This window comes from Halichoeres trimaculatus, unplaced genomic scaffold (assembly GCF_033239565.1).
Source record: "Halichoeres trimaculatus isolate MK-OKI-2021-1 unplaced genomic scaffold, fHalTri1.1 fHalTri1_scaffold_18, whole genome shotgun sequence".
Taxonomy (NCBI): Eukaryota; Metazoa; Chordata; class Actinopteri; order Labriformes; family Labridae; genus Halichoeres; species Halichoeres trimaculatus.
The window spans coordinates 125,369-141,404 of record NW_027437196.1 but is presented as its reverse complement, the minus strand read 5'-3'; the positions used below and the strand labels follow the sequence as shown (position 1 = coordinate 141,404).

At 50.3% G+C, this 16,036-nt stretch overlaps 1 protein-coding gene across 6 annotated transcripts in view; it reads right to left on the bottom strand.

Annotated features, from left to right (window-relative positions):
- The window catches only part of ralyl (RALY RNA binding protein like), a 61,880-nt gene that overhangs the window by 28,579 nt on the left and 17,265 nt on the right, over positions 1-16,036 (bottom strand). For all 6 annotated transcript variants that reach the window (XM_074693785.1, XM_074693780.1, XM_074693782.1 and 3 more), the window contains one exon: positions 2,027-2,300. In XM_074693785.1, the coding sequence (XP_074549886.1) occupies positions 2,027-2,282 (256 nt within the window). In that variant the 5' untranslated portion in view covers positions 2,283-2,300. The remainder of the gene's footprint in view (positions 1-2,026; positions 2,301-16,036) is intronic.

Sequence of the window (16,036 nt, the reverse complement as noted above, 5' to 3'; positions counted from 1 at the left end):
GTCTGACATGTCTAACATTCTAACGTTCTGATGCAGAGATGCTGTGTGTGAACTCTCCTGCTCTTAAATCTGGTCAGTTTCACCTCATGTTCATCGACAGTCACTCCCAGTCCAGGGAACATTCCCTTCACTGGAAAAAGCCTTGAACTGGGTTCAGACGTTTCTGTTTACACATCGAGCCACTGGAGCTCTGTGGGCGTTGGATAAACTACGGCTGTGACCGTGAATAAAACTGTCTGTAGGTTTAACTCTGTTTGGAGTCTGTTTGGGGCCTGGATCTGGTCTTGAATCTCTTGGTGTGACTGGCTTTGAGGACCCAGGAACCTGCTGGAGGGGGCCACACCGAGGCCCTGAACCAGATCAATCAGGACTTTGTTTGTTAGTGAACGTTTCCGACTGAGCATCTGTGTTGTTCTCTGGAATCAGGTCATTTCTGCACATGCTCAGTGGCGTCTCCGTGCTGGTCTGTATAAAAACCAAACATGGAGCTGCACCTTCAGTCCCTGTGACCTTCAGTCCCTGTGACCTTCTGTCCCTGTGACCTTCAGTCCCTGTGACCTTCAGTCTCTGTGACCCTCAGTACCTGTGACCCACAGTCCCTGTGACCTTCAGTCTCTGTGACCTTCAGTCCCTGTGACCTTCAGTCCCTGTGACCTTCAGTCTCTGTGACCCTCAGTACCTGTGACCCACAGTCCCTGTGACCTTCAGTCTCTGTGACCTTCAGTCCCTGTGACCTTCAGGCCCTGTGACCTTCAGTCCCTGTGACCTTCAGTCCCTGTGAGCTTCAGTCCCTGTGACCTTCAGTCCCTGTGACCCTCAGTCCCTGTGACCTTCAGTCCCTGTGACCTTCAGTCTCTGTGACCTTCGGTCCCTGTGACCCTCAGTCCCTGTGACCCTCAGTCCCTGTGACCTTCAGGCCCTGTGACCTTTAGTCCCTGTGACCTTCAGTCCCTGTGACCTTCAGTCCCTGTGACCTTCGGTCCTTGTGACCTTTGGTCCTTGTGAGCTTTGGTCCCTGTGAGCTTCAGTCCCTGTGACCTTCAGTCCCTGTGACCTTCAGTCCCTGTGAGCTCTGAGTCTGCACAGACCGTCTCTGCTCCCTGAGCCTCTCTGCTTCAGCTCCACACATCAGCACCTCAACACAACATTCAAATAATAAGATCTCTCTGCTCTGCTCCTTCTCCCATCATGCACTGCTTCTTCTGATCATCTCATGCTGATATTTTTAGCCTGTTTGCACTTTGAGCTGCAGACCTCAGGTTCTCTCCTGGAAACGCGTTTAAAGACTTGGATCTGAAGGATCTGAAGGATCTGAAGGATCTGAAGGTCTGGTTCCTGTTTGCAGAGTCAGTAATGATCCTGTAAAGCAGCAGGGGGCCTGGCAGAGCCGGACTCTGTCTCTGAAACCAGATCAGGTCCTGATCTCCACAGAGAGACTAAAACAAACCTACATAAAGACTTTTAATTCAGCGTTCACAGAGCCACACAGCAGAGTACAGTCAGAGCTGACGCAGCGTAACGCTCCTCCTGAAACCTCACAGACCTGCTCCAGCCCAGGTCCAGAGACCAGACACACACTTTACCAAAGTTTATCTGGTAAAACCAAACTCTGAGTGAACAGCCCGACAACATTCACAGCTTCTCCAGAGTTAAGGAGCCCAGGGAGAGTCTGACCCAGAGTCTGAGAGTCTGAGAGGCTCCCGGAGAAACCGTCCTTCCTGTGAGCAGCTGCAACAAAACCTTCATGGCTCAGAGACCAGCTTTGATAGAGTCTGAGAGAAACCAGCTCCTCACCACTTCCTGTTACACAGACCTTCATCTCCTCACCACTTCCTGTTACACAGACCTTCATCTCCTCACCACTTCCTGTTACACAGACCTTCATCTCCTCACCATGAGGAGTGTGTCTGTGTGTGTCTGTGTGTGTCTCTGTCTGTCTGTGTGTGTCTGTGTGTGTCTGTGTGTGTCTGTGTGTGTCTGTGTGTGTCTGTGTGTGTCTGTGTGTGTCACACGAGGGACCACTCACCCAGAGGCTGCCCAGCGATGATCCGGGCATTTTCTCCGGCCACGGCGGCCCGGGCGTTCCTCTCGTTCAGATACTGAACGAAGGCGTATCCTTTGTGCACGGAGCAGCCCACGATCTTCCCGTACTTGGCGAAGATGACCTCGATGTCGGTCTTCTTGACGATGGCTGTGTTGAGGTTGCCGATGAAGACTCTGGAGTTGAGGGAGCGCGGATCATTCTTGTTGGTCACGTTGCTGGTCTGGGTTTTCCCAGTCATCCTCCTCCTGGTGGCCTCCTGGACACACACACAGAGGAGAGGAGCACATGGCTTAAAGGACAGGCCAGAGACTCAGAGTCTACGGCAAAAAGAAGAAGGTGAAGATGAAGATGATGATGATGATGGTGACAGACATGATGATGGTGATAGAGATGATGATGATGATGATGAAGATATGTGTTAAATACGTGTTAAACTGAGTGTTTGCTGCTGTCTGTGAGCAGAGAGGCTGAGAGCTGCTCTCTGATTGGTTGAGACCTCGCTGTGATGAAGGTGACAGAATGAACTTTGACCTTTCATGACAAATGATGGACAAACAGTCTGTGACACAGAAACAGATAAAACATGAATCACATCGAGTATTTTGAAAAGAACATCAAACAGTTTCACCGATTCACCTCCTCATGAATTAATTTATGTTAATTTATGTTAATTTATGTTAATCACCATCCGTCACATTAACGCTCATCAAAGCACTTTCTCACTCTCATCAATGCTCAGATTTAAAGGGACAGTGCTCTGTCCATGAAGGTTTACTCCACCACCTGAAGGTCACCTGAAGGCCACCTGAAGGTCACATGAAGGTCACCTGAAGGTCAGTCACAGCTTTCCTCAGCTACACCTGTGACGTCTGAGACGCTCTGAAGGAAGCAGCAGCTCCTCTGCTCCAACAGAAGCTGTCAGCGGGAGCTTCACGTCTCTGTGCACGTTGTTGACGCTTTGTCCCCTGATCACAGGATGTGCAGGCCATGCTTCAGCTCACACCTTTCAGACGTCGGCGTATCGCTGCACGTCACGTATCGCTGCACGTCACGTATCGCTGCACGCCACGTCGCTGCACGCCACGTATCGCTGCACGTCACGTATCGCTGCACGCCACGTATCGCTGCACGTCACGTATCACTGCACGCCACGTATCGCTGCACGCCACGTATCGCTGCACGTCACGTATCGCTGCACGCCACGTCGCTGCACGCCACGTATCGCTGCACGTCACGTATCGCTGCACGCCACGTATCGCTGCACGCCACGTATCGCTGCACGCCACGTATCGCTGCACGCCACGTATCGCTGCACGTCACGTATCGCTGCACGCCACGTATCGCTGCACGTCACGTATCGCTGCACCGCCTCCTTCAGCAGCGGTCCCAGTGACCTAAAGCTCGGTCTGTGGAGTCAGTCCCTCTGTATGCAATGGACCAGTCTACCTGGTATTGTGTTACCCACAATGCACAGCGCCAATGCTGTTTGAGTATACAGAGGCACTTGGGTTTTAGTGAATTACTGCCATCTACAGGGCTGAGTCAGCATTACAACAACAAAACAACAACAGCTGAATTTGTTTGTGTTTCTAAATGAATATGAAACCAAACTGAAACAAACTAATGAAAGGAACAACGACAAAAACACACGACTTAAAACAAGTTTTCTCTAAAATATAATCACCTTTTTCTCTCCTGGTTTAGTTATTATTTTATTGACCTTTAATTTAACTCATCTGTTGTTGTAGTTCCTGAATCTTTAACACTGATTAATGTTTAACAGTTGACCTGGTTTTCTTGTTGTATATTGATAATTAAAATGTTGAGATCTACAGTTTGTTTTGTTTGTTTTTAACAAAGACATAAAACTCCCTCAGCTGTAGCTCTGCTTTCTGAAACTAACACCAGAGCAGGTTTAGAAACGTGAAGCCTTTGAGGAAGGGCTGAACTCTGCTGGTCATGGAGAATCCTCCAGAGTCCGGCTGCAGAAAGACCAGAAACCAGGACACGACCTCCACAGCATCAACATGTTTACAGCCTGGCTGGACAAACAGCTGGAGCCTGAAACCATCGTTTCTCCATCAGCACACGCTGAACGACGGGCGGGTTATTTCCTAACTCTGAGCTTTAGAAGATCCCAGGATCTTCTGATCGTCCAATCAGAGGCACAGCTCAGCTCATGTGACTGACGGGAACCATGTAGAGAGAGGAAGTTAACAGCCCGCGTCATGTCGAAACAGCTGCGTCCAAACACCGGCTTCATGTCGCTGTTTGAGGAGCAGACGGTCCCGTTTCACTCTGTGCCCTCTGCACCAACAGCAGGAGACAGGAAACAGGAAACAGGAAACAGGAAACAGGAAACAGGAAACAGGAAACAGGAAAGACACCAACACCACCAACACCACCAACACCGCCAACACCACCAACACCACCAACACCACCAACACCACCAACACCACCAACACCACCAACACCATCAACACCACCAACACCACCAACACCATCAACACCACCAACACCACCAACCGGCTAAGGGCGCCTCTGTTTACTGCAGAGCTGTGTGTGTGTGTGTGTGTGAGTGTGTGTCTGTGTGTGTGTGTGTGTGTGTGTGTGTGTGTGTGTGTCTGTGTGTGTGTGTGTGTGTGTGTGTGTGTGTGTGTGTGTGTGTATGTGTGTGTGTGTGTGTGTGTGTGTATGTGTGTGTGTGTGTGTGTGTGTGTGTGTGTGTGTGTGTGTGTGTGTGTGTGTGTTTATGTGTGTGCATTACATCAATTTTCACTGTCTGCTGCTGATAAATGCCAAGGCCACCAGAGAGACGGATGAGCTGCAAACACACACACACACACACACACACACACACACACACACACACACACACACACACACACACACACACACACACACACACACACTAATTCTAAATGAGGTCCCTGTGGATCCACCCAGCGCTGCTGTGAACCCTCTGACACGGTGCAGTGTGGACGCTGTTGGACTCTGATGGACGCTGATGGGCGCTGATGGACGCTGTTGGACGGGTCAGGGACCAATCAGAGGCAGCGTTGATGGGCTCTGTCCCATGAATCAGCAGCAGGTCACGGATCCTCTCTGTGAAGCTCTGTGAAACGTCTCCAGCGTTGTTTTCTTTAGAGCTGAACTCTAATTTATTCGGTCAGAGCGTTTCCTGCTGACCCTGCTGTTTGCTTTATTTACCGCCTCCATTAGGGCTCATCCTGTGGGAGGAGGCGCGGCGAGGAGGCGAGCGAGGAGGTGCTGTGAGGAGGCAGCACAGGAAGGGATCTGCACCCTGAGTGTGATTGGTGAAATAATTGTTGTGAGGACTTGATGTTTGTTATCAGAGGAAAGCAGAAAGAAGTGCTTGATGTCAGGAAGTCGATCCACAGACCGCTGCAGGAGGAACCATGGCCGTCTTTAAACATGATTACAGCTCGCACAGCGCGGCTTTCTGAGGGAGAGCAGCAGACAGAGACGTCTTTATTTTAGCTTTCATGCTGCGGTGGTTGTGTCAGAGGAGGTGTCACATTTTCTAGAGGTGGACGTCTCCTCCTGCAGCACGGAGAATCCTGGCGAGCTTTGCCTTTAAGACAAACAGAGAAGCATCCAGATCCCAGGCCGCTAATAAAGAAATGAGGCGAAGGTCAGCGCTGAAAAGCTCCAAGGTTGTGGCGTGCTGGGCCCGCTGCGTTCAGAGGGCCTGAGCGTTCAGAGAGCGAGGATCAGCAGCTCTGAGATTCACAGCGCCTCAGCAGACAGGCTTTTAAAAGCTGGTTGTTTGGCTGCAGCCGCCTGATTTATGGACGTTTCTCCTGCAGGGAGGGAGCTCATTGGATTGATTCCTTTTCTAATTTCCCTCCAGCTCTGTACATTTCTCCCCAGCACGCCTCAGACGCTCCCTGATTGTTGGTTAGGGTTGTTGAAGGCAGCTGGACGGGCCGGAGGAGCTGCTTGCTGAGGCAGGTAGCTGGGTGCACCTTTCCATCGCTGCTGCTGCTGCTGCTGCTGCTGCTGCTGCTGCTGCTGCTGCTGCTGCTGCTGCTTCTGCTTCTGCTGCTGCTGCTGCTGCTGCTGCTGCTGCTGCTGCTGCTGCTGCTGCTGCTGCTGCCACGTTCACACAGTAATTACTTCATGGCTCCGTTTGTATCTCGTCTCTAAATGTGTCTGTGCCTGAGAAGCAACAAGCAGGAAATAAACTCCCTCAAATGATAAACCGATGCTGCTGGTTGTGTTGTGGACTGCAGAGCGTCTGCTGAGCAGCAGCTGAGCCTGGAGCCGGGTCCAAAACCAGGTCTGGTCTAAGAGACGGGCTGCGGGTCCAAATTTAGTGTGAAATGCACCTTTAATCTTCACACGACACAGGAGACATTTTCACCCAGGTTAAAGACGAGGAGGTGTTTCATCTTACAGACAGAGATCATTTATGAAGCTCAGACTCTCTCAGACCTGGACCCAGTCTCTGCCCCCTGAGGGGACCAGGTCTGAAACCAGTTCACAGACTGCTCCAACAAAGTCAGTCTAAAACAATCAGAGCGTCTGTGATTGAGCTGACACATGTCAGTGAAGGAATAAGATGATTTATCATCACGATCTGAAACCCAGGATTCATTCAGTAACTTTGAAATGATTTCATCGTCAGGCGGTTTAAAAGCAGAGCTAGGAAATCATCTTTCTCTTCTGCACGGTCAAAGCAAAGTTTCCTGTCCAGTTCCTAAGAACCAAACTTTGTTTTAGCAGAAACTTAAAGAGGGGGTATTCTGCTGTATGGGTTTAAAGTGACAGTGGGTGATCAGACTGAGCACGTGCAGATTTTCAAACTTCTACCCAACCCCTGAATCTGTCTGTAAACTCCGAACACCAAGTCCTGATTACCTAGCTCCGCCCCCTAACGGCCTCCAGAGGGCTGGCCAATCAGGGGGGAGGGGGTTTGTGTAGCAGGGAGCCTTAAAGGGACAGTAGTTAAACGATGTGTTTCAGACTGAAATGAGAGTTGTTTCTTTTCTTGGTGAGAACAATCAGAGCTGGAGGATGGACTGAGACTGGTCAGACAAACGATGGTGATTGATTGAGTCTGTTCAGTTTTCAGGGTTTGATTTATCTTCAGTCTAAAAGCTGAGAACACACAGACGCAGGTTTTCTTTAGGAGTATCCCTTTTCACTCTCTGATTGAGCTGTTATTGTCTCCTTAATGTCCTCTGGGCTTAATGCCAGCGTTTATTCGTTCAGACTCTGATAATTACGATCGGACACTCCATGAGGAAAACCACAGCTTTAAACTCGGGGATCATGGTGTAGTCGTCTCTGTGACAGGGTGAAGTGCTCCTGCTGTTAATTAAACATCTCAGAGTGGATGTTTTCAGCCGGGCGGGCGCTGAGGCCTGTGTGAGAGCGGTCTGTCCTCAGTTACACGCTCTCCAGCTCTGAAACCTCCCCCAGCAGGGCCGCCTCCTCTCACCTGCAGAAAACCTCATTTCACTACAACCAGCTGCTGAACGCTTTGGAGCCTCCACCTTTCCTCCACCCTCTGAACTCAGCTCTCAGAAACTTCATGAACTACCAGAAAGCCCAGAGCGCTGAAACAGTTAGCTGGGATGCTAACAGAGCGGACTCCTCAGCTGGGCCTGGTTCCTCCTGCAGAGGGAGACTCGGTGAGGAGGATGAGGAGGGTGTAGGGAGGACTCTGTTCTGATCCACGAGGGGTCTGCTGTTTGTGACCCACAGGGGGCGCTTCGGCTGCACAGACAGGCTGTCAGTCCTCTCTCAGGTAGCTGCACGCAGTGTCAGCTGATCTGGTCAAACACAGAGAGCTGTCGGCTCAGGACGGATCAATCTGTCTGCTCTGAATCCAGTTTGATCGGTGCGGATAGCCAAGGGTGTGTCCTGACATGAAACACACTCTGCGTGATCCTCCTCAAAGCGTCCCTCCTCTTCAGCTCCAGAGGAGGTCTGAGCTGCGTCTCCACAGCGCAGTGAGACGTCCTCTCCTCTCAGAGCAGACTGAGAGCAGCTGTTTGTGAGCCAACGAGCACAGTTAGGGTGTTTACGAGCACATCAGGCATATGTCTCTTTAAGAGTGAATCAGCTCTCAGGCAGGCGTGGAAAAACGCTCTAATCCTTCATTTCATTCAAAGCAGAAAATAAAAAAATTAATCACAGTGAAGGTCAGGATCCACTGAGTCCACCCGCCTCAGAAACTGACTGTTTCTATAGCAATGCATCATGTTTCATCCCTCATCACACGTTCTGAATGCAAATGGTCTCAGTGAGGCTGTAAACGAGGCAGAGAGCAGCTGAAGGTACGGAGCAGGAACTGAAGGTTAGACTGGAAACACACCTCAACTCTGCACCAACAGGGACTGATAATAACTGATTCAGCTCGGTTAGTGACACTCTTTGACCTTAAAACACTTTGACCTTAAAACACTTTGACCTTAAAACACTGTAACCCTGAAACACTTTGACCCTGAGACTCTATAACCCTGAGAGCATTTAACCCTGAGACTGTTTGGCCCTGAAACTCTTTGACCCTGAGACTCTATAACCCTGAGACTGTTTGACCCTGAGACTCTTTGACCCTGAAACTCTTTGACCCTGAAACTCTTTGACCCTTAAACACTTTGACCCTGAGACTCTATAACCCTGATACTCTTTGACCCTGACACTGTTTCACCCTGAAACTCTTTGACCCTAAGACTCTTTGACCTGAAACTCTACAACCCCAAGACTCTTCAACCGTGAGACTCAATAACCCTGAAGCTCTTTAACCCTTAAATTCTTTGACCCTGACACTCTTTAACCCTTAAATTCTTTGACCCTGACACTCTTTAACCCTGAAATTCTTTAACCCTGAAACTATTTGACCCTAAAATCTTTGACCCTGACATTCTTCAGCTATGAGACTCTATAACCCTGAGACTCTTTGACCCTGAAACTGTTTGACCCTGAGACTCTTTGAGCATCAAGCCCTTTAATCCCTAGATTTTATGACCCTAAGGCTCTATGACCCTAGGACCATTTAACTCTAACACTTTTTAACTCAGATAATCCTTGACCCTAAGGCTCTTTGACCCCGAGACTCTTTAACTTTGTGACTCTTTGACCCCGAGACTCTTTAACTTTGTGACTCTTTGACCCTGAGACTCTTCAACCCTAAGACTCTTTGACTATGTGACCCATATATTTTTTAAACCGATAGACCCTTTAACCCTTAGATTTTTTGACCCTTAGGCTATTTAACTTTTAGACCATAGAACCCAAGGACTTTATCCCTGAGACTCTCTGACCCTGAACAGAGACTTCTCTCTTTTTCAGCTCTAAAAATCTCTTAAAGGACTCACCCGCTGTGTTTTATCTTTTTTCAAGGCCGTGTGATGAAGCAGCTGATTGACGCAGCCTGAGGAACCACATTATTTTGTATTTGCAGCTCTGACATTCACTGTTTTATTTCCTTCAGTATTCAGTTGTTTTAGTTTTAGAGCACAAGTCAGTGACCAATCAGAAAGAAGTTTGAGTGTACAGGTGAATCTAACCTTACTCATTAATCCAGGTGAGGTTCATGTGATGAATCCTGATATGAACATTAACAGCTCCGGTGGGAGGAAGGAGAAACCGGCCCAGGTATGAACACACACCTCATCATGTGACTCAGCCTCAGAGTGCGATGTCTGACCTCATCATAACTCTGAGGAAATCCAGCTTCATGCATCGTGACCTTTACCTGTGAGCGTCCTGCAGAACCAGTAACACACCGTTATCTCTGACTGAGCTGAACCTCCTCTCTGGGGCAGGAGGTGCACCGTGACTTTAAGAGCTGTATCTCTACAAACAGACGCAGCACAGAGAGCCCAGACCATAAAGAGGAGGATGCAGCAAAGCTTCAGAGCGTTCAACCCTCGTTACAGAGGTCACATGACATGAGTAAAGCAGCTGATGGACGTAGACTGATCGGAGCAGAACGTCCCTTTGGATGTGTCTCAGGTCGGACAGAAACAACACCAACCAGTGTTTAGTCTGACCCAGGAGCTCTGAAAGGGCTGCTGGTGTCCTTCTGTAACCATCTGAGTCCTTCCAAACCTTAACGAAGAGAAACACTGAACTGTGTTTGAAACGCCCTCAGGAGGAGGAGCTACAGAAAGGACGGCGCTCAGAGAGTCAGAGGACGCTGAGTTACTGCAGACCAACGTCTCCACAGGTTGTGTTTGTCTGCTGACCTCTCTGCTCGCTCATTAAATCTGGACGTGTCATCGTTAGCGCTGCAACTTCAGGAGCAGCTGGGACAAATTTTTAATGTGGGCAGATTAGCATTTGTTAGCATCTTCTCTGCAGGAGGGTTAAAAACTCTGCTCTGCGTGGAGCAGGAATCTGCAGTCGGAGCGCTGCAGCTGGGCTCCTGCTGCGAGCAGCAGAGAGGGCATGTTTCATTTCATCCTGTTCCTCTGCGCCCAACAATTAACAGTTTGCAAAGGATATTCCTTATTTATGGCGCCCCTCTGAGCCGCGCTCGCTTCAACAGGCGCTATTGTAAAAGGATGACAAGCAATTTTTGGGCTTCAAAGGCTTGGCAACAACTCCGAGGAATTTCAATGACCCTAAAACTCTCCAGCTTTCTTTTATGGAATTACTCTGCAGAAAGCAGCGGTGTTATCGGTCAGCGTCATCAAAAAAAGCTCGTTTTTTAAACGACATGCTCTCTGCTCTCTGCTCGTGCTGAGGCCGTGAATAACAACCAGGAGTCTCTGAAATCCAGGAGCTAAAAACTCTGAGGAAATCTCTGTCTGCGCCTCAGCTCTGAGGGCTGGGCCCCTGTCTGCTGCCGTCCATGGACAGGGTCCAGCTGCAGACCTCCTCCCTCAGTGGGCTCCTCCACTGGAGGAAGGAGGTGACGCCAGGGTTTAAAAACAAACAAACAAACAAACAAAAAAACAAACAAAAAACAAACAAACAAAAACTGCATTTCATTGATTTTACAACACATTTACGATGAAATGAATCTGAAGCTGGTGGATGGATCTGAACATCTGTGGACACAGTGAAGTAAAAATGAGTCCAAATGGAAAGTCACATGACGCGGATGTACTGTTGTGTTATATGTTATTGACTGAGGTACGCCATCTAGTGTTTCGAGGTGGTTACAGCTATGCTTTGAGCCGTAGCCTGCAGTGACTTTTCTTTCCTCTTCCTGTTGAAAACATTTACCTGCTTGATATTCAGATATTTAGAGTTTACAGAGAAAAACTGATTTTTTCCACGACGTTTCTGCTCCGTCAGGAATTAGGACGTGTAACGATTTGGATTATTGAAGAGGAGTCTCGCAGCTTTTATTCTGAAATTTTACTTCATACCCTGACGTCACTTCCTCCTGATGGTGGAGGAGTGGAGCCTCCACGTGAGCCGGCTGAGGGTGGAGGTCTACAGCTGGACTGTGATGGCGTCCATGACCTCTGCTCCAGCAGGGTCACAGTCCAGCAGCAGCTCACCAACATCCATGGGGTCTCAGGGGAGTCTTAGGGTCTCAGGGGGGTCCCAGGGCCTCAGGGGGGTCCCAGGGCCTCCAGGGTCTCAGGGCCCAAGACTAGAGTCACAGCAGAGCTGCAAAATACAGCACTTGCCTATTTGTCCACCAGAGGGCGACTCTAAATGTGAGTCGAGCCTGTTCGCCTCCAAAGGAAAAGAGTAAACGTCAGACGGAAGTTTCCAGACTCACACATCCTCCAGGACAAGAACCTGTTCCTGTCCCAGCTAAAACCTGCGCTCGTCTCAGCTCGTGGTCACCGGGGCCGCCGTGGGACAGAGACGAGCTGCCAGCTGTCTGCGGGCTGTGACCCCAGTCCAGACTGGGCAGGTTCCTGTTTGGGGTTTTTAGGAGAAACGGGACAGATGTAAGGGTTTGTAGTGGATCTTGAACTGCTGGGTACAGCTTGTTTCTGAGGCTGTGACGTGAAGTGTGTTTGTGTTTCTGCCTGAAAAGCCGCTCTGGATGCACACTGAGGCGTTTCCTGTCCTGGATCAGCTGTGAGCGTGCAGCTGGCTCCACTGCACGCTGACACCACGAGCAACACGATCGATCAGGACGCAGGACACCCATTAATTTCATAAAGAGGCCATCAGCCAGGGGGAGTCAGCCTACACACGCAGAGCAGAGCGGGCCAAGAAAATTTGGCCACGCCGCTGCTCTGTGTGGCCGTCAGGCTCCAACGAGCAGCTTTTTCTGCTCTGCTGTTTCCAGTGTCGCTCCTTTTTATTCATTATCCTTTGTCTGCCAAGCGAAAGATGGACGAGGAGTTTATTCCAGTTATTCATCGTCCCCAGAGACGGGAATAAACATCACACTGTTGTTATCTGGGCAGAGGACGGTCAGTCAGTCAGTCAGTCAGTCAGTCAGTCAGTCAGAGTCAGTCAGTCAGAGTCAGTCAGTCAGAGTCAGTCAGTCAGAGTCAGTCAGTCAGAGTCAGTCAGAGTCAGTCAGAGTCAGTCAGAGTCAGTCAGAGTCAGTCAGTCAGAGTCAGTCAGAGTCAGTCAGTCAGAGTCAGTCAGAGTCAGTCAGAGTCAGTCAGAGTCAGTCAGAGTCAGTCAGAGTCAGTCAGAGTCAGTCAGTCAGAGTCAGTCAGTCAGTCAGTCAGAGTCAGTCAGTCAGTCAGTCAGAGTCAGTCAGTCAGTCAGAGTCAGTCAGAGTCAGTCAGTCAGAGTCAGTCAGTCAGAGTCAGTCAGAGTCAGTCAGAGTCAGTCAGTCAGAGTCAGTCAGAGTCAGTCAGAGTCAGTCAGTCAGAGTCAGTCAGAGTCAGTCAGAGTCAGTCAGAGTCAGTCAGTTAGAGTCAGTCAGTCAGAGTCAGTCAGAGTCAGTCAGTCAGAGTCAGTCAGTCAGAGTCAGTCAGAGTCAGTCAGTCAGAGTCAGTCAGTCAGAGTCAGTCAGTCAGAGTCAGTCAGTCAGAGTCAGTCAGAGTCAGTCAGTCAGAGTCAGTCAGTCAGAGTCAGTCAGTCAGAGTCAGTCAGTCAGTTATCCAGTCAGAGTCAGTTGGGCTGAGCGTGGGGGACGGGGTTTGGTCTCTGGACTCTGAACTAGAGACTGGTCTCAGCACCTGTAGGTGTGGAGAGTGAAGCTGAGGGTTTCTCCTCAGACAGACTTTGATGATACAGATCTTCGTGGCGTGTTTATGCGTCTGACTGCAGCCCTCGTGTTGCCGGGCTAAATGTTCAAAGGCAGCAGAAACTTTCTGTAATGCATCGACAAGGAGCAGAAAAGCTCTCAGTGTGAACTTCAAAGATTCCCAAACACTTCAGAAGCTGCTTCATGCTCGCTGACTAATCTTCAAAGTGGTGCTGAGGATCGGACAGATAGAGCGTCTGCGTGCAGCAGGTACAAACATCCTGTCAGCGCCGAGCCGCACAGAGAGCAGATAAAACAGGAAGCTAATTGAGACAAAGTCTGTCTCTCAGCGTGTGGAGACAAAGGCTCAGGGCGTTGGTACTTCCAGCCGCAGCAGTCAGACGAAGACGTCGTTAGAGGTTGAGACCAGACATTAGGCTGAAGTGGAGAGGTATCGGTGATCCTGGAGGGTTAACTCCAGTCATTACAGCTGATCCATCCTCCCTCTGCGCTCGGTGAGGAGCAGCGTCCTCCTTCCTCCTGAGGGGAAAACCTCAGAGACAGAAACAGGATGAGCTCTCTGCACTTCCTCTGTCTGCACCTGTTCACTACCTACCTGCTGACAGGCATCGAGCTGCGCTCCAAAACCAGACTGGATCAAGTCATCAGGAGGACTCCACGTGTTTCCAGGACTCCTGGTGGCTGGGTCTGATCCCTGACCAGGTTTAGACCTCAGTCCAGATAAAAGGATCTTCTCTGTGACAGCTGTGGAAACGTCTCGCCCACTCCCTGCTCTCCTTTAACTGCTCAGCGTTGGTGATAAAACCGAGCAGCTTCATTAACAGCTCCTCAGTGTTTGCTCACAGCTCTGATGTGATCAGAGATACAGAGATAATCAAATCAGCTGATGTGTGGTCTGACGCCTGGCTCTGCTCTGTCTCTGTTTAACAAATACAGAGATAAACTCTGAGGAGTCCACCTCTCCATCCTCCCCAAGAACGAGGTTCACTCTGCACCGTGTCAGCGTGGGGAACAGTTAGGTTTACAGAGCAGTAGCTGGTTGGAGCCCGAGGGAGCCCTCGAGGGCGTCCCTGGGCAGTGGAGCCGTCATCCAGCTGCTGCTTCCTGCGCCGACATATTTCCATTTATCAGGTCTACTGAGGCGCTGTGTGAGAGCTGCAGACTTCACTTAGAGAGATCAGAGCCAAACACACACACACACACACACACACACACACACACACACACACACACACACACACACACACACACACACACACACACACACACACACACACAGTGATGGCCTTGTGTAAAACACACACCCTGTACAGGAACATGATGGAGCAGCTCAGACTGCTTCAGGCTTTAAAGTCTGACAGTTTATCAGAACACGGCGTCTTCAGCACCGAGCACGAGGCGTCGCAGTCTGCAGATCACTTTCTCTCCCCTCATAGAAACATGAGGCTCCTCACAGCTCCACACAGCTCCACACAGCTCCACACAGCTCCTCACAGCTCCTCACAGCTCCTCACAGCTCCACACAGCTCCACACAGCTCCACACAGCTCCTCACAGCTCCACACAGCTCCTCACAGCTCCACACAGCTCCTCACAGCTCCACACAGCTCCACACAGCTCCACACAGCTCCACACAGCTCCTCACAGCTCCACACAGCTCCACACAGCTCCACACAGCTCCTCACAGCTCCACACAGCTCCTCACAGCTCCACACAGCTCCTCACAGCTCCACACAGCTCCACACAGCTCCACACAGCTCCTCACAGCTCCTCACAGCTCCTCACAGCTCCTCACAGCTCCACACAGCTCCACACAGCTCCACACAGCTCCTCACAGCTCCACACAGCTCCACACAGCTCCTCACAGCTCCACACAGCTCCACACAGCTCCTCACAGCTCCTCACAGCTCCTTACAGCTCCACACAGCTCCACACAGCTCCTCACAGCTCCTCACAGCTCCACACAGCTCCTCACAGCTCCTCACAGCTCCTCACAGCTCCACGCAGCTCCAAAGACTCCACAAACAAACAAACAGCTCCTGGGTGGAGCAGTGATCCAGCTCACTCTGAGAGTTCTGGTCTAGGTCACCCGTCAGTAGGACGGAGGTTTCCTGATGTTTCTGTGGCTGTGCGCTGACAGCAGCAGGTGGTGATTTCAGAGACAGTGACGCTCACAGACTGAAGATCAACTCTTCTCTCTGTGTGACACAAACAGCAGCTTTCTAACAACAACCAGGACTGAAGGAAGAGGAGCACTTTGTCAGAGACTGACGTCTGACACACTTCATCAGGTCTGCTGACTGACAGGAAGCTCTGCTCCTCCAGGACCAGGGACACCCCAGAGCCAGGACCAGGGAGACCCCAGAGAGCCAGGACCAGCCGTCCCTCAGTGAGTCTGGTCTGAATCTAAAGGATGGGTCTTGGTTTCGATGCTGGTCTATCAAAGAGTCTGCTCCTCCTCATCACGTCTGCTCCTCCTCATTACATGTCTGCTCCTCCTCATCACATGTCTGCTCCTTCTCATCACATGTCTGCTCCTCCTCATTACATGTCTGCTCCTCCTCATCACATGTCTGCTCCTCCTCATCACATGTCTGCTCCTCCTCATCACATGTCTGCTCCTCCTCATTATTTAGGGAGCAGCAGACGTGTGATGACTGTCTCCTTCCTCTAACGGCTCTGCCCGTAGCTCTCTGATGATGCTTTATTTGGTGTAAATGAAGAAGATGAAGGAGGATGTGATGAGAAAGAGGCTGAATGTCACTTTGAGCAGGATGTGAATAGCTCGATAGAAACTGGGTTATTCCTGTTGGTCCTGAGGTGAGCTGGTTCTGGTCCGGTTTTTCTCTGAGCTGATCAAACTGCTGATGGTCCAGA